This window comes from Zingiber officinale, chromosome 7B, assembly GCF_018446385.1.
Source record: "Zingiber officinale cultivar Zhangliang chromosome 7B, Zo_v1.1, whole genome shotgun sequence".
Taxonomy (NCBI): Eukaryota; Viridiplantae; Streptophyta; class Magnoliopsida; order Zingiberales; family Zingiberaceae; genus Zingiber; species Zingiber officinale.
In genome coordinates, this window is record NC_055999.1 from 32,856,411 (window position 1) to 32,874,821 (window position 18,411).

At 38.5% G+C, this 18,411-nt stretch overlaps 1 protein-coding gene across 2 annotated transcripts; it reads right to left on the bottom strand.

Annotated features, from left to right (window-relative positions):
• Positions 1-12,747: 12,747 nt before the first annotated feature.
• Positions 12,748-15,017, bottom strand: LOC122005648 (protein PLASTID MOVEMENT IMPAIRED 2-like). Of its 2 annotated transcripts, XM_042560770.1 has the most exons (3): positions 14,920-15,017; positions 14,789-14,834; positions 12,748-14,703 (listed from the first exon to the last, which is right to left on the bottom strand). In XM_042560770.1, the coding sequence occupies exons 2-3, from the start codon at positions 14,819-14,821 to the stop codon at positions 12,874-12,876; spliced, it is 1,863 nt and encodes a 620-aa protein (XP_042416704.1). In that variant the 5' UTR covers positions 14,822-14,834; positions 14,920-15,017; the 3' UTR covers positions 12,748-12,873. The 2 variants fall into 2 exon arrangements, with proteins under 2 accessions (XP_042416704.1, XP_042416705.1); XM_042560771.1 differs by having other exon boundaries at positions 14,789-14,929.
• Positions 15,018-18,411: the final 3,394 nt, after the last annotated feature.

Below are 18,411 nucleotides of genomic sequence, written 5' to 3' on the forward strand. Positions count from 1 at the left end.
AAGTGCATAATTAACTGAAAACCGAACACAGAGAGGTAAAAACCTAGCTCTGATACCAATTGTTGGATCGAAAAGAATTTAGATATCTCCATAATGACATGATATTGTCCTTTTGGGCCTAAGCCCTCATGGTTTTCCTCTTAGGCTCTCCCCAAAAGACCTCATTTCTATGGAGATATCTTTTCTCTTATAAACCCATGATCTTTGCCATGTATTTCCAATGTAGGGCTATGTTTGCAACCTTGCAACCCCAACAACTACATCTTTCTTAGCCTTAGGTTTGTATCCCAAACCTCTATGACCATTGGATGACTTTTATTTTCCTAAACCTAGGTTATGCTCTTTTTGCCCCTTAAGGATACCTTCCATCCTTGTTATGGTCTTTTCAATTTTGTCAAGCCTTGACCTCAAGACTTGATTTTCTTTCCATAAATCCCTAAATTTTGGTTTATCATTAAATCTTTGAGCATTTCTATTTCTTGGCTTATAACTAAGGTCCTTAGTGTTCTTGCCTAGTTTATCTACCTTCCTAACCTTAGGTGAGGTAGTCTTGGTATGAAGAGTCACATGATTTTTATCAATTCTATCATGTCTCCTATTTTTATGGTAAATTACATTAAAATCATATAAGTTAGAACTAGCATGCTTGTTACCATTAGTTAAAGGAGTTGGTTCAATAAATGATACCTTGGGTTTGCTCTTACAAGCTCCCCCTTGACTTGAGCTTCCTCCTTTAGGCTTGACCAATTTCTTCCCTTTTGGACATTGGCTCCGGTAATATCCTTTTTGGTTGCAAGAAAAGCACATATGTGCTCCTTGCTCTTTTTTGTTGTGGGGGTGGTTTCCTTGAGCTTCTCCTTGCCCTTTGGTGCCATTTGGCCCTTCTTTATAGCCAATTTAGGGCATTTACTCTTGTAGTGCCCATGTTCCCTACACTCAAAACATATAATATGATTTGTATTTTTAGTTGAACTACTTATGCCTTCATATGTAGGGATAGCACTTGATCCTCCGTTTAATGTCTCTTGATTTTTAGAGGATGCCCCATCTTCTTCTTCTTCACTTAACCCAGAAGTAGAAGCTTCTCCTTCTTCTTGGTCCGGTGTCATCGAATGTCGCTCCCCCTCAATCCTAGAGGTGGAAGCCCCTTCATCTTCATCCTGTACATGAAATAAAAAGTATGCTCCCTCTTTGCCCTTTTCGTTGCATTCTTTTGAAGATGAAGCTTCTTGGACTTCTTCTTCGAATGTTGAACATCTCTCAAATTTGGAGTCCTCTTCCTCTTGATCTTGATCCAATGAGTCACCCTCTTTGGATCCTTCTTGATTTGGTGCAGTGGAGGGGATCTCATGGATCTTTGCCAATTTTCTCCAAAGCTCCTTGGCATCTTTAAATTCTCCCACTTGCTTCAAGATGTTGCTAGGCAATAGATTGACCAATAGCTTGGTAACTTTGTCATTGGACTCACATCTGTGGATTTGCTCTTGGCTCCACTTGTTCCTCTTGAGAATTTTTCCCTTTGAATCTTTTGGAACTTCAAAGCCTTTCATTAGAGCAAACCATTGATCTATCTCCATCATGATGAAATTTTTTATCCTTGATTTCCAAGAATTGAAGCTCATTGATATGAATGGTAGAGGCACCCTCAAGTCGAATCCAAGTCTATATTGGAATTCCATTTGAAGTTGAGCCTTTTATGAAGTCTTTGACTTGTTAAAATTTTCTTCAACTTCTTCTCCCTCTAGCTCGTTGCCCCTTCCGACGATGATTTCGGTGAAGAGAGCCCTCTCTATAATACCACTTTTTAGGGTCGATTTGTAGCTAGAGGGGGGAGGTGAATAGCTCGTCACGCTTTGGTGATGTGTTTCTTCGATGATGTGCAGCGGAATAAGGAACAAGAAAACACACTCACAACGTTAACAAATAGATTTACTTGGTATCCACCTCAAGAAGGGGTGACTAATCCAAGGATCTATATATGACGCTCACTTCACTAATAAAAAAACTCCTTCTTGGTAACTACAAGAGGTGGAGAAACCTCGTACAACACTCACACATACAACAACTCAATACAAGAAGAAAAATACAATGAAAACAAATAAAAATCCCTATCTTCTTGCTTACTTATCGCGTGTTGTTACCTCTTGAACTTTAGAAGTGAACCAGCACTTGTATCCAAGAGCCTTCAAGAACTGCTGTGAGCAGTGGAGAAATCGAGTTAAGAATCGAGAAGAATTGTACATGAAAGCTGCTGAGAAAAATGCTTACAACGGTAATATATTGTGCGCTCCTGCGGCTCCCAATAGATTGGGCATCATCCCAAATCGGTTGCCACGTCATATCCCAACCATCACAGCCGTCCATTGCCTGCATCCTACGCAATTCCAATCGATTGTGGAGACTTGAATCGATCAGTTGATCGATTCAGCCTTCTTCTGTTCTCTCACATCTACGCGATAAACTTGGCCCCAATCGATTGACCAATCGATTGGAGAGCCTAATCGATCAGCCGATATATTGGGGAAGCTACTATGTGCACAATATAGGCTCTTAATCGATCGGTTGATCGATAGGGCTGCCATTTATCGCAGCACTGTGCCCAATCGATCGGATGATCGATTGGACTTCAGTTCAATCGATCGACTGATCAATTGACCTCCCTTTGACTTGCTTAACTCAAGTCTAGGGTCCTCAAATCCAACATCTGATCAATCATGACCTGTTGGAACTCGTCATGCCTACCATCCTATCAACCTTAACCTACCGGGACTTCTTTCCCAAGTGTCCGGTCAACCCTTTGACCCACTTAGACTTACCGTCTCATGCCAAGTGTCCAATCCTTCATGACCCACTTGGACTTCCACCAGATATCCAGTCACCTGTTGACGTTCCGCAAGTGTACAGAAATGTCGTAAGTAATAATAAAAGATATCGTATCCATAGGGACTGGAATAACCACTAAAGATGTCTCAACGCGAATTAGCTAAACATCTAATCAATCAATTCGCAAAATGAAGTGAAACTATGAAAGGCAAAGGCAGAAATAAAAGAATAAGGGCAATGATAAGGGATGTTCTAGGAGTTTTGGTTTCTTTGTAAGGTTATCAAATGTAAATAATCTACCAAATCTTATTCCTCATTTGTCCATTATTTGTAGAAGGTTGTCGGTTCTCTCTTGCAATAGACAACCGGCCTAGGACTAAAATCTATACTTAAATGTGATCAATTAGGTATGAATCTATGTTGTCCTTACACAGGCTTGTTCCTGTCACGAACTTCCCTCAGATAATCAACATAGGAATTCACAATTCATCAACCGCATAAAGATACAAAGATTAATGCATACTATCTATCCTACCCCCTTGAATAACCCTATTTCACCTTCAAGATCATCCCTCAAACGTCCTTACACGGGCATGTCTGTCACGTACGTCCCTCGGAAAATCGAATAAGGAATTACCTCTATAAGATCCATAAGATATTCAAACATTCAATCAAGCATGGTAATTAAGCCCTAATCACAACAATCCACACAAGAAAGAATGGATACAAATAGGGCAAAATCATAGAAATAGGAAATTGACATATCTACAAGAGTTTTACATCAAATCATCCTTACAATTACTCCCTCCATCCTAGAACAAAGAAATCTACTCCATATAATGAGGAAAGAAATCCGAAGAGAAGAAAGATACAAGCATTCTTGATCCCAAATCCAAGAAGAGGAAGAAAGAAAGCTTATCTACGATGAAGAATCGTCTCCGGATCCGATCCACAATCTTGGAGTTGAAGCGTTGAAGATCCACCCTTAAATCACCAGAAAATCCCTCCAAGAAGATGGAGGAACGTCCCAAATCTTGATTCCCCCCAAAAGGGAGAAGATCCCCTTTCAATTCATGAAGGAGGCCTTATATAGAGGGGAGGTTTGGGCGCCACACGACCCCGAGGTACGGCCGTGTGAGGTTCACACGGCCAAGGCCACTCCCTTCTCTGCCTACCTTACACGGCTGTATATGATACACGGTCGTGACATGCTTCTTCCACAACTCCCTTTGCATGGCCGTGTAGATCTACACGTCATGCACTACCTCCGCCTCTGGAAACCTTGCACGACCGTGTAGTGCACACGGCCAGGGCCTTCTTGGTCTCTAGAAACCTTACACGGCCGTGTGGTGTACATGACCGAGGCTTTCTTAATCTCTGGAAACCTTGCATGGTCGTGTGGTGTACACGGCCTGGCTCCTTTTGGCTTTAAATCTTGGCATGACCGTGTGAGGTTCACACGGCCGAGGACACTTCCTTTTCTGCTGCAACCACACGACCAAGGATCTCCACACGGCCTGGGCAACCCCCCATGGCAGGGTCATGTGAGGTCTAGGAATAGTGCCTTCCTCTCTAGCTTCGCTTGCAGATTTGGCCTCGAACATGAATCCTTCATCAAATTCAACCCCTGTAAATAGAAAATGCACAAAAGCAGATCTCCAAACAAAAAGAGTAAATATGCTAAAAGGAAAGCTGGAAGTATGAAAATGCATAGATAAAGCATGCTCAAAGTATGTGAATGTGCGTCAAAACATGCTAAACAAATGTATACAATCTACGCACATCATCACCCTTGACCCATGTAGATTTTCTCGTGCCAAGTATCCGGTCAATCCTTTGACCTACTTGGGCTTCCCAACACCAGGTGTCCGGTCAACCTTGACCCACCTGGATTTCCACATGTCTGGCTTCACTCACCAGGTCTTTCCATCTACCTAGCTTCACTCACTAGGGCTTTCCATCTGCCTGGCTTCACTCACTACGTCTTTCCTTCTACCTACCTTCACTTACTAGGGATTTCCATCTGCCTAGCTGTTGGTTGCTACTCGAAATATCATCCTAGTTCCCCTGTACAAAAATTTGTACAAGCATAAAACTATCCTAGCTACCCATGTGTTCTACTAAAGTTAAATTTGGATTGCAAATGATGCTTAACATTATTAATCCAAATTTTCCCTTTAGAAGTTAAACTTGAATTGGGAACGAAACTTAACATTCTTACTTCAAGTTCAACCGATGTGATCTTCCCAAGTTAAACCATATTATAGAGGTTGATCAAATATATATTTCAAGGATCGGCTTCCAGGTCAAACGCGGCGAGGCACTAGGCCTTCTTGGGTATGGAATCATCCACCACTGCCTAGATAAAGCCTTTCAAAGAAATCGGATATTTAAACTTCTCACAGTAAACAAGGTTTAACAATACCTCAATAGAAACACATTATCGAAACATGAAATCGAAATGAAAATCGATAACAAAAATGATAATTAAAATCGATAACCTCTTGTATTTGGTTTTACAAGATCTATACAAAAGGATGCACTAGTTATGATGCAGAAACTTATAACTATTTATACCTCTTGTAACTTATAGATCTCTTGATCTTCTATTATATTCCTCTTCTTATCTCGGATGTCGTGTGGGCGACGATCTACTAAGATGAGAATCCACCCAATCCTTCTTCTTCTTTTCAAGTTTCGTCCACCAACTTTCTCCAAGAGATGATGAAGTTCGGCCACCAACTTTCCTCCAAGGGATGCTAGACAAGAGAACCTCCTTCTCTTCTTCTTCTCCTTCAAGTAACTAGCCATCAATGGATCTCCACACCAATATGTTGCCGACCACCAAGAGGGAAAACAAAGGAGAAGAGAGAAAGAGTATGGGCCGGCCACCACCAAGGAAGAGAGGAGAGGAATAGAAGATGTATTGTTGTGAGGTGAGGCACCTCTACCCTCTCTTTTATATTCCTTGGTCTTGGCAAATAAGGAAAGTTTTAAACATAATTAAAACTTCCTTATATTCCTTGCTAATGACTAAAAAGGAAATTTTTAAAATAAAAAATTAAAACTTCCTTTTCTTCTTGTCATGGCCGGCCACATGCTTGTTCTCCAAGCAAGGAAAGATTTTAAACAAAAATTAAAATCTCTCCTTTAAAAATCCCTTTTGTCGATAGTTCTAAAAGGAATATTTTATAAATTAAAATCTCTCTCTTTTAAATCCTTTTATGGATATCAATAAAAGATAAGATTTAAAATAAAACATGGTTTCAAGAAAAGAAAGTTTTATCAAAAAATTAAAATCTTTCTTTCACATTATAGATAACTACAAATAAGGAAAGATTTCAAATCTATCTTTTATTCCTTTGTAGAAAGATATAAAAGGAAATATTTTAAAATTTAAAACTCTCTTTTAAAATCAACATAAAAGGAAAGTTTTCAACAAAATAAAAACTTCCTTTTATGACCGATCTAAAAAAGGAAAGTTTTATATTAAAATCATCCTTTTAAATCCTTTTAATGGATCTCTATAAAAGGAAAGATTTTACAAAATAATACTTTTTTTTGAATTCAATGTGGTCGGCCACCCTTGCTTGGGCTCCAAGCTAGGGTCGGCCACAACTTGAACCCATCTAACCTTGGTTTGGCCGGCCCTAGCTTGGGCTCCAAGCTTGGCTTGGCCGGCCACCTTAAGGTGGATAAGAAATTGGGTTTGGGTGGATATAAGACTTTATAAATAAGAGGCTACAATAGGGATCGAGAGGAGGAATTGGTTTTGGTCTCCCGATGAGCTTGAGCTTCCCGTGTTCGCCTCGAACACCCAACTCAAGTTCATCAATAATATCTCATTCCACTAAAGAGTTATTATTGCACTACCGCACTAATCTCATATTACTATATGAGCTCCTTCTTATCATGAGTGCGTTAGTCTCCCTGTGTTTAAGATATTGAATGCCCACTAATTAAATGAGTTACTGACAACTCACTTAATTAATATCTAGCTCAAAGAATAGTACCACTCAACCTTATCGTCATGTCGGACTAAATCGACCTGCAGGGTTTACATGACAATCCTTATGAGCTCCTCAAGGGGACATCATCAACCTAGATTAATAGGGCACAATTTCATTCTATAATCAATAACACACCATATAAATAATATCATTTCCCAACTTATCGGGCCTATTGATTTAACGAGCTAAATCACACCATTTGATAAATTAAAGAAATAAATACTAAGTATATGTGCTTGTTATTATATCATGATTAAGAGTACACACTTCCACAATAACAAAGGTATTGTTCTTTTATATAGTCAGTATAAAAAGATACTACCTCAATTGGTCCTGCTCAATACACTCAAAGTGTACTAGTTTAATTTATTAGTCAAGATAAACTAACACATAATTACACTACAACCACTCCAATGGTTTGTCTCATTTCATCTTGGTTGTAAGCAACTTTTTATAATTTATAAGAATCTGATAACATGATCTTCTGTGTGTCTCCTCACACCATTTTATCTAAAATATAAATTAAATGGATAACTACATTTAGCATAAATATAGGCATTTGACCAATGTGATTTTTATATGTTTATACAAAAAGCTAGACTTTTAGTATACACTCTAACACTAGCTTCACTCACCAGGACTTTCACCTAGCTTCACTCTCTAGGGTTTTCACCTGGTTTCACTCACCAGGATTTTCCTTCTGCCCGACTTCACTCACCGGGACTTTCACCTGCCTAGCTTCTTCACTCACTAGGTCTTTCACCTTGCGTCACTCACCAGGATTTTCCACTACCCGACTTCACTCACCAGGACTTTCACCTGCCTAGCTTCACTTACTAGGTCTTTCACCTGGATTCACTCACCAGGATTTTTCAGCTGCCTAGCTTCACTCACTATGTCTTTCACCTACTTCACTCATCAGGATTTTTCAACTGCCTAACATCCGGTTAGGACTTTCCTAGTTAAGTATCAGTTCAATCTTGATCTACTTGACTCTTCTTTACATCAAATTAGTCAGTCCTTCACCAAAGGGGAATTGTATCAACAATCTCCCAAATCGGACGATTGCATCTGCATTCTCCATGTATTGTCAAACATCGAAACTGAAATATTAAGACTTAAGCTTGAGTCAACTCAAGCTTAGTCAACCTGGTCAACCTGACCGAGAGAATATTGCACCAACATATGGCTCTCCCCTTGGGAGACTTGCCGATCCACACCCGTCTTGATCTCCGTTCAGCGATCCGAAGCTGATCTCATCATCGTGTCGACTTCAGAAGCAAAGTATTGGATCTGAAGATTACTTGACATAATAGGATAAGCTTTCTTCTCCCTTCTTCCTCTAGTTGGGTTTGAATGTTTTCTATCTTTATGTCTTTGGGTTTCTTTCCTTCCGCTATGGAGTAGATCTGTTGTTCTAAGATTAAAGGAGTAGTTGTGATTGTGTATTGATGTAATAACTCATGGTTATGCCTATTTCTTATCTATATGATGTTTTCATGTCTTGCATTTATTCAATCTTATGTGTATGTGATTCGTCTATGCTTAATTGTCATATTTAATTGAATGTTTATGTAGAATTGTTAATTCTATAGAGGGGAAGCCCTAGATCGTATGACCGAGGGAACTTAGTGATAGGGTGACAGGGGTAACTCCTTCATGGGTATCTAAGATGTTCCCTTGAAGGGAGAAACGATCCCTCACAAGGAAGTAAGGAATCGTACGCATTTACTATCTCTATCTTTATAGCTATTAAGTAGGAATGCATTCTTGTGATCTATGACCGTGGTTCCCTAGTGACAGGGGTTAACCGTTTTCAGATTTCATAAAAATCATCTCTATTTGATACCTAGGGAAATTGACCCAATTATCATTCCCGGTTTGACATTACAAGGGAAAACCGACAATGAATCTAACTTCCTATAAGAGCATGTTAATTGAAGATAGGCAATAGGTGGACTATGATGCATTAGTAAACGTTAATAAAACCGAACTCCTAGAGCATCTTCCCAGATCAAGACCTTCCACTTTCTCTTACTCTTTCTTTCCTCTTTCAAGTCTAGTTCTTCTTTCTTAGCACTCAACTTACAACCATCGATTGTTTACCTAATTCAATGTAAGAGATCACTAGTGCTTATAACTAGTCCTTATGGGTTCGATATCTTTTGTATTACTGACGACATAACCGTGCACTTGTAGTGACTTAATAGTCGTCCCAAAGATTCTAGATTTTGCCATCTTTCGAAGTTGGTGCAATAAAACCCTTCGTCATCGAGAACCATATATCAATATCAACCATAAGGTATTTCTACATATAACTCTTCCAGTAGGCAAAGTTATTTTTTTTCGAAGTAAGGTGGTCATGTAGTGTTATGCCCCTCTCTCATAGACATCTTTGCGGCTTGAAACTTTTGCTTCTTTGTATGTGAATTCTCCGAAGTGACCTTTCTATGATACTACTTGTTAGGACTTTGCGATCTAGAAGGGGAGATGAATACCTCAAATTGCGTCGTAGTTGAAAGTGTAACGGAATCTTGACACGAAAATACACCATAATGCCAATTTGGATTATTTTACTTGGTATCCACCTCTTTAAGGTGACTAATCCTAGCTCTCTATTATTTCACTAAACCTTCTCCTTCTAGGATCAAAATCGAAGGTGGAGAAACCTCTTATAGCAATATTACAATGATTTTTGAAACTATCACCAAGCAGAAGCAACTAAAGAAAGGAAATAGAAGAGATTACAACTAGAGATCATTTTCCTTCTTTTGGTTGCTTGAGGATGTTGCAAATGAGAGCTTGAGGCTCACCTTAAGTAGAGTAGTAGCAATGAAACACCAGTGTCTTCTCGTGTCCTAAGCCTCTCTTTTAAACAAATTAAAATTGGGTTGTTTCTTCACTTTTGTCGTCACCAATCAATTGGCATAACATATCAATCGATTGTTGACTATTGACTATCCGTTGAATGGTCACTGACTCCATATCAACGGTTGAGATTATCCCAATTTTTAATCCCAATTGATTGTTGGACATCACCATTCGATTAACAATGCTCAATCGATCTACCAATCGATTGGTAGACTTATGTTTCCTCTAGAAACACCTATAAATTGATTGACAATGACCAATTGATTGGTCAATTAATTAGGAAAACTTTTTTTCTCTCGAGAAATGCATGCCAATCGATTGACAATGACCAATTGATCGGCCAATCAATTTGGTAAGCTTTTGTTCTCTCAAGAAATGTCTGCCAATTGATTGGAAATGCTCAATTGATTGGTAAATTGATTTGGCAAGCTTCTATTCTCACCAATCAATTAGCAATGTCCAATCGATCTGTTAATCAATTTAGAAAGCTTATGTGTGCTTGGAATTGCTTACCAATCGATTGGCGAAATGTGATAATCTATTGATACAATACTTGTCTAAACCTAAATCAATTGGTATTGTAAAACCTAAAATGAGGTTTAGATTTATGGTTTATGATTTTAGTTCACTAATCGATTGGTATAACTCACCAATTTATTGGTGGACACTAAACTAGGGTTTTTCATCCCTAAATCCTTAAGCACATATCGCTTTTCAATATACCAATTGATTCCAATTACCTTATAGCAGATGAACCTTCTGTTTCTTGGACTTTTTGCTTGGAGCTTCCTCATTCCGAGTCTTTATCCACCCTTGCATCTGATCTCGCGATCTACTCAGGTTTTCACCTTTTGCCAAGAATCCGGTTTTTGACCTTCTTGATCTTTCTTTGCACTGCATCTGGTCTTCCGGCCTATATGGACTTCTTTTCGTCAAGAATTCTTACTCCTTTCTTATATTGCATTCGGTCTTCCGACTTGTATAGACTTTTTCTTGCTAAGAATTCAGTCCTCAACCTTGCACATCCATAATTCAAGTGAGATCTAATATATTAATCTAAACTAAAATAATTATTAATAATTAAAACTTTTTATCTTGATTATAATTGCACCAATAATTCTCTCAATTAAGGCCTAGCGAAGTAGAGAGTGATTTAACATTCTAGTTAGTAAGCCTTGCAAGTACCTTGGCAATATTTGGTATATAAAGCTTAGAGAACAAAGTAAACACAGAGAAATGATAAAATACGAAAGAAAGGGGGTTATGCACATCCGTTCGGTCCACTCTAATAAACGATCTTCATAGGTGTGGGTACTCGGGTGCACCCAGGGCACTAAATCGGGACGCCCGAGGGTGCACCTAGCTGCCCGGACTTGTGAGGGGCACTCGAAAGTATATATATATAGCTTGTGGATTCGTTCAGTGTATACTCCTAGACAACTTTCATAGGTCTGGGCATTCGGGTGCACCACATACACTAAATTGGGATGCCCAAGGGTACACTCGGGTGTCAAGACTTACGAGAGTTGACTCGGGATGCCCAAAGTACATTAGGATGCTCAGACCTATAAAAATTATCCAGAAGTACACACCGAAAGAATATATAGGTTAATATTTTTCATATATATATATATACACACACACGAATATGATCTCCTGCGCGGTGCACACAGTATGCGACTATGCGCGTCGCGTAGGATATCAGCTTTGCTTCGTTTTTTTTAATTATTTTTTAAAATTTTGAATTAAAAAAATAATAAGATTTTATTTTTCATGCTTACTAATTGGGTTATAATTTATAAGTTTTTTTAAGATTTAAGGCTTCCCAATTTGATTATAATATTTACTAAAAAGAAAAATTAAAAATAAAATAAATTTAAGTATTTATTGAGAATTGTAATATATTTAGGGGATATATTCATGGATTAAGAATTTATATAAGAAAATATTGATTTTTTTAAATTCAAAATCAAAAAATAATAATAGATATGTCTGTTATTTTTTTACTATTATTTATTATTTTTTAAAATTTTGAATTAAAAAATTAATTAAAATAACTTTTTAATATTTTATTTTAAGGTTGATGCTTCTTAATTGAGTTATATTTTTTAACATATTTTTTTTAAGATTTTATCTCTATAATTGTGTTACAGTATTTAGTATATATATATATATATATATTGGAAGTTTTATTGGGTTGTTAACCCTTCAACGTCAATGAGAAAGGAATATGAACAAATGTGGAAATGTGTGCATTGCTGGCTGCCTGGAAAAAAAAATTGCATCATCAAAGTTGTTTGACGTGGAGAAAACAAAACTTCTCTTATTGCTAGGTGATTCCTCCTGTAATATTTAACACATTTTTTTCCTGATATAGAAAAATAAGATTGCAGATGCCTTATAATTTAATATATTTTTTAACGAAACACAAACTCTAATAATTTTTTTTTAAAAAAATAAGTGGGTCAATTGTTAGAAATGTGCCTACGTCACTGGATATTACTGATGATTACGTGAGTGCTCACTACACTGAAACATATTGATCATTTAGGAGCGTAAATGGATTCAATCGAGTTGAATATATTGTAAAATTTAAGATTTGAATTCGGCTCGAAATAGGTATATTTGAGTTCGAGCTCGATTAGAAGCTTGAAAAATTTAAAATGTTTGGTTCGAGTTCGATTCGAATTAGGGTTCACGTTCGAATTCGGCTCGAAATATTCGAACATGTTCGTGAACTATTAGAATTATTACTCGAAAATATGTTCGAAAGGTTCGAAATTTATTTATTTAATATATATTTAACTTATATTAATAAATATTAAGGCTCGTGAACGTCTCGCGAGCGGCTCGAACAATATAATTTGAACTCGAGTTCGGCTCGAAAAAAAGTTCGATCATATTCGAGTTTGGTCCGAATTCGATAAATTCGAATACGAATTGAATATTTTTCGAATTGACTCGAAAAACTCGCGAGCCGATTCGATTTCATTTGTAGTCCTAGATCGACCCTCCGCTCACGTAAGGATCTACTCAACAGACATTGGACCAAGGAGATGATATTAAAACGTACGAAAGGTTTTTATACCGCGAATTATATCGATCGTTATTTTAGTTTTGGTGGAAAGGAGATGACAATACACAGTTGAGCCGCTTGGAATTGAGAACTTCAAGCAGTAGCACAGTTGAAAGGTAGCACGACAGGCAGTTTCGTCGCAGGAGGGAAGACTGCTTCCTTGATGTTCTGACGGCCCCTGCGACGGTTGAGGAGCCTAACTACCTTCTCCATTATCTTTCCCTTCTTCTTCATAGAATCCACGGTCTTCGTAGTCGTATCCGTGAAGCTCGGTTGCTTTTTCTGGGAACTCGACGGTCTCCGGCAGCTGATCCTCCCGGTCATGCCGCTCACGTTAAGCGACCTTCTCGGCATCGCTATGGCAAGCTTCATGTTATGCGACGATCGGGTCACGTACTCTTCCTCCTCCGGCACCTGCTTACAGTTACAATCCAAGCCGCTCTTTTTTGGTTTTGTCGTCCCTCTCTTCTGATCCACCGTCACAATTGCCCACCTTCCCTTGAGCTCGTCCTCTGCTTTCGCTCTCTTCTTCTCCTCCTCCTTCGCCTTCGCCTTCGCCTTCGCCTTCGCCTTCACTTCGAGAGCCTCCTTCCATGCCAACGCCGCCGCCACCTTCTTCTCCGCAACCTCTTGCGCCGCCTTACCCTGCTTAGTCAAATAGTAGTACTCGAATTTTGAGATGGTTATAGTGTCGCTCCACAGAGCCGAAATCGCCCTCTCCGTCATGGTGCTCTCCGTGACTGCTTGCAATTCCTCCAGCGCAATGGTTTCTGAAGCCGTCACATGCTTGAGCTCCTCCATTGCCTCACCGAACCTTTCCTCCACTGACGCAGTCTTCGACCTGGTCTTCTCGGTTTGAACTCTTACCGGTTTTGTCTCTTCGCGCACCAGTTCTGTTTCTCTCTTTGCCGCTTCTATATCGGAGTGCAGCTGGCGGAGTGCGGCCGAAAGGGAGGAGACGATGGCATCAGCTCTCCTCTCGGCCTTCGATGCAAATTCCATCTTGGACATGACTTTGTGTAGCTTGGTGTCGAGAATCTCTAGTTTTGATTCAGATTCCTTCACTGCCCTGTTGCATTTTCCCTTTTCCTCAGCAATTTGCATCATTTCTTTCCTCGCCACGTCCATCGCATCCATGATCCTGAATCCTTCTTCTTTAAGGCCGGAAAGCTCTTCCTTTGCTGCCGCCAGTTCGGTTCTCAACGCCTGTAAACTAGACAGATCGACCAGTACCTCTTGCTCATTCTTAACATAACGAATCTTTTCAGAGCTTTTCTCCATTGATCTAAGGAACTCCATCTCATGCTGCAAGGCATTGACATCTGAAACAATTATCGCTAGCTCTTTCTGCATCTTCTTTGCCGCGCTAATCTCTTTCTGGAGTTGTACAATTCTGGACTTGGTTTTTTCCATTCTTTCACTGAAATTTGCAGCTTCTGTATCATGGCTAGCTTTGATTTGTTCGATCTCTCTCTCAACCTCACTTCTATCTAAATCAACGAATTCTTTTTCTATGTTCGTTGCTTCTATCTCCCTTCTCAACCCTTCGCTGTAATCTGAATACGATTTGCACTCGCTGTCTATAAGTTGAATCTGTATTTGTGCTCTCTCTCTTTGCACTGAAGCTGAAGCCATGTCAAGTTTGAGACTGCTGATTTTCTGTTTGACACCATCCACTTCTCTTAGAATCTGTGGGACATCATCAGTACCCGGAGGAGAAGTCAGCGAAAGCTCTCGTTGACAGGCCATCGCTCTGGCCTTAGCTTCCTCGATCTGGAAAGCCAACTCTTTTGCTTTATCATTGGCCATGCATAGTTCAGATAGCAATTGAGCCGTCTCTCTTTCAGCAGCTTTCTTCCTGTCGATCAGCTTATTCAAAGTCATCTCGGCAAGCAAAAGGTCTACGCATTGTGAAGGAAGATCCTAAAAAACAAAGAACAATCAGATGGTAACCAATACAAATTTTTTAAAAGATCATATATTTGACTGCATGAAGTGGAAAAAGTACCAGTTGGAATATTGGAGTTTGTTGTCTCTCCATGAATTTGCTCAATCTTTCATGCAAGGATCAGAGTTAGTGAAAAGATGTACTTAACAGAATACTTTGAAGTCGTGTTTGAAAGAACACTAGCAAGATACCTGATTTTTGAGATGTATGCCCCCCTTCAGTTCCCAAAATAGGCATGTATGGAGAAGATTTTTCTAGATTATATAGCCATTCTAGTGTTTTCTTTGATGATTGAAATATCCTTTCTATTTTTTTATTTTCACAAACGTGTATGGTTATTGACAAGGTCTTATTTTGTCATGTATCATCTGTTTTTTTACACGTTTCACAAAAGGGCCCCGATTGCAGACAACTATATATTCATTGAAAGGTCCGTCTGAATGGAACCTTCCGGGATTACCATTGCTACATTTTAACATGTTAACTAGTTTATTCCGCTTAATAATTATTGTGTGTGATTGGCCTCCGTAAATAACAAAATTTTTAAAGTTACATTTGGATTTTTTTTTTCCTTCTTCTTACAATGGATATTCTACATTTTGTTTTTTTTCCCTAAAGAGCATCTCTATTCAAATATGAAATTTAAAATATTTTAATCAAACTCAAATTATCATTTGTCCAATAAAAAAATTTATTAGTTACCTCTAATTCATCAGCCTATTAACTTACCAATCATTTTGTATTACTCTATATTGATCACTGTAATATACAATTTGATAGACAAGTTGAATTAATATTGTGTTACCACTTTTATTATTAAATCCTTAAAAGATGGCCTACCATTTTTAGACAAATCAACTAGATGAACTTACACCTATATAATTTTTAAAATAAATTAATAGTTGTATTTCTCATAGTCTTCTAACTCTCACTGTGGTTTTATTTTTCTATTTGAGCTTTTAAAGTCTTTTTAGAGATAAGACTTTATTAAAGAGAACATCCAATTTTACAAAATAATTAACAGGCATGTCCTACTTTAATATTTACCCAAGGATATATAAATTTGTTTTTCAAAATGTTCCTCTACCCTCCACAGGGTTGGCGTTGAAGTAGTGTTTGTTTGCCCAAATACAACCAAAGAGAGGCAGGGAGTCGAAGGCTTGGTTATTTCATCAAGTAGTTTTACCCATAAGTACTTGATGCTCCCTAAAGATCTCTGATTTTTATCAAATTGATATTTGTTAGACTACTAGCGGTCCCTTGAATTTGTCTATTTTTTCTAAATTTTTGTAAGATCTTTAGGATTATTAAATACTTTTGGCCAAAAATATTTAATGACCCTAGAGAATTTACATTTGTTCCAAATTGCATCAGTAAAAAGTGTTCATTCATGTTTCTTTTTTTTTAAAAAAAAATTGGAGCTCTTTGAGACCATCAAACATTGTTGACAAAAATATATAATGTGTTGATGCACTATATCAAAGACATGATCGATTTATTTGATTCACAATCTCCCAAAATTGCTACATCTAAGACTTAATCCTAGCAAACTATCACCATTAAATCTTCTCCTTTTCTATTTTTACAAAGCAACACATAACGAAACAAAGATACAAATATAAATAAAAGTAAAACAACTTTATAAATAAAATTTTTTTTTTGGATGTAACGCCCTGGCCCGACCCCATCTAGACCGAACCGGGAACGCCACCAGAATTACCCATCAGGTTGACGACTAACTCCATAGACAACCGTAGGTCCTTTCAGTATGCTTTGTCTTCACTCGCACGCACCCTGGAAAACTTCCCAGGAGGTCACCCATCCTCAGATTTCTCCAAGCCAAGCACGCTTAACCTTGGAGTTCTTAAGTTTGGGCTTCCGAAAAGGAAGGTACACCTTGATAATATGGATAGTACCATCTAACTTTTTAAGTCATATTTAACCAGAATTTCAAAACCGGGGTATTACAATCACCCCTACTTAAAGACACAACGCCCTCGTTGTGTAATCACGAATCATACCACAAACAAATCCCAAAATCTCCCTCGCTAGGTGGTGTCCTGGGTGCTCCTACCACAGGCGCACTCACGGTCGCAAGGTCGCTCTGATAGCATCTGTAACGCCCCATCCCGACCCTACCCAGACCGAACCGGGAACGCCACCAGAATTGCTCATCGGGTTGACGACTAGCTCCACAGACTAAGTCAGTGTACCCGCCTCAAATGAAGATCGTCTCCAAAATAGACCCCACGTCGAGATACTGTCTCGAATCAAAGTCCTGCGTCACCAATATATACATTTTTATTTAGCTAAAATTCAATGTATAGCTAAATAAAATCTCTACGACTAATTTAGGGTAAAACCCTAATCACATCGCCATTCATCCTATCTAAACAAAATTTTTACGATCAATTAGGGTTTGTTACCTAATTCACAATCAACCATTAGATTAATAATCCAAACCTAATTCCATTTACACATAATCATCTAACTACAAAACGTATCAAATTCCTATCCTCACCTCAATTCACAGTCGTGATTTGTGCTAAAACACGGGGAATTGATTGCTACTAGAAACAAGTAAGCAACTGAACTAAGGAAGAGTAAATATGAAAACCTACAATTCCAGCAACAAAATAGTTTCCATTACCTCTCCTGCTTCACACGCCTATGCTTCTCACGGATCTGGCAATGACAGCTATCCCCTGTTGACGACAGAGGCGACCTGCATCCACTGCACCCACTGCCTCCCAACCAAACAAGCACCCAAATCAACACAATACAGAGATCAGATACCCCAAATCACCACTAGGAAGTGTACCTACCTCCAAGATCACCATGACCAGAGAGGAAAAGGCAGAATCAACGACCATGCTAGGGCACAGTGGCAAACCCTGGAGAGCTCTGCAGTGGATCACACTTCGACGATCGGGCGACTGTGGGGCCAAATCTAGGGCACGACACAAGAGGAAAGATGGCACCACCACTGTGCCGGACCAGAAGGAGAAGGCTCGACGAAGACTCTAGGGCACAACCCAAAAGCTTGGCGGCCCTAGAAGAAAAGGTATATTCCATTGAACCCCTTATCTACACAATCATGTTGTAGTAATGAGCCCAGGATCGATCTCCTGAGGAACCAACGGTAGGATGTAATCTAGGATTGTGTTTTATTCCTATTTTTGGGGTTTTGACAAATAAATGGGGGTTTAAAATTGAATCTAAGTCTAACAAAAGTGAAGCACGGCAATAAAGAAATTAATCTAAAGCAATAGCGAAACCTAACTAGGTACCAATGATCAAACCATAACGCATTATTACCCTACGTCATAATTAAACCATCAACACACTTAAACTAAGTATGAAATGACGATACTCAATTAAATCTAATCTAAAGCAAGATGTAAACCCTAAATTAGAACTTAAACACTAAACAATTAACCAAGCATCAAATAAAACTTAACTAAATTGCATCAATGAAATTATAACTACTAAACATGATAAAGAAATGCTAAATTGCAGTGATAAGAATATAACAAAAACTAAAATAAATCTGTTCTATCTACAAAACAGTAACAAAGAAAAATAAACCCTAACCGAACCAACTCACAACCAATCTATACAAGTAACACACTTTTGCCGTCACACAAGAGTGCCGAAGTCGAGAACACTCAACTCCGGTCCTC

Bases quoted from the DNA above. Each gene is read 5' to 3' on its own strand.
- LOC122005648 (XM_042560770.1), bottom strand. From the start codon at position 14,821: ATGGAGAGACAACAAACTCCAATATTCCAACTG. The intron at 14,704-14,788 runs GTACTTTTTCCA...TTTGTTTTTTAG, and splicing joins AAACTCCAATATTCCAACTG to GATCTTCCTTCACAATGCGT.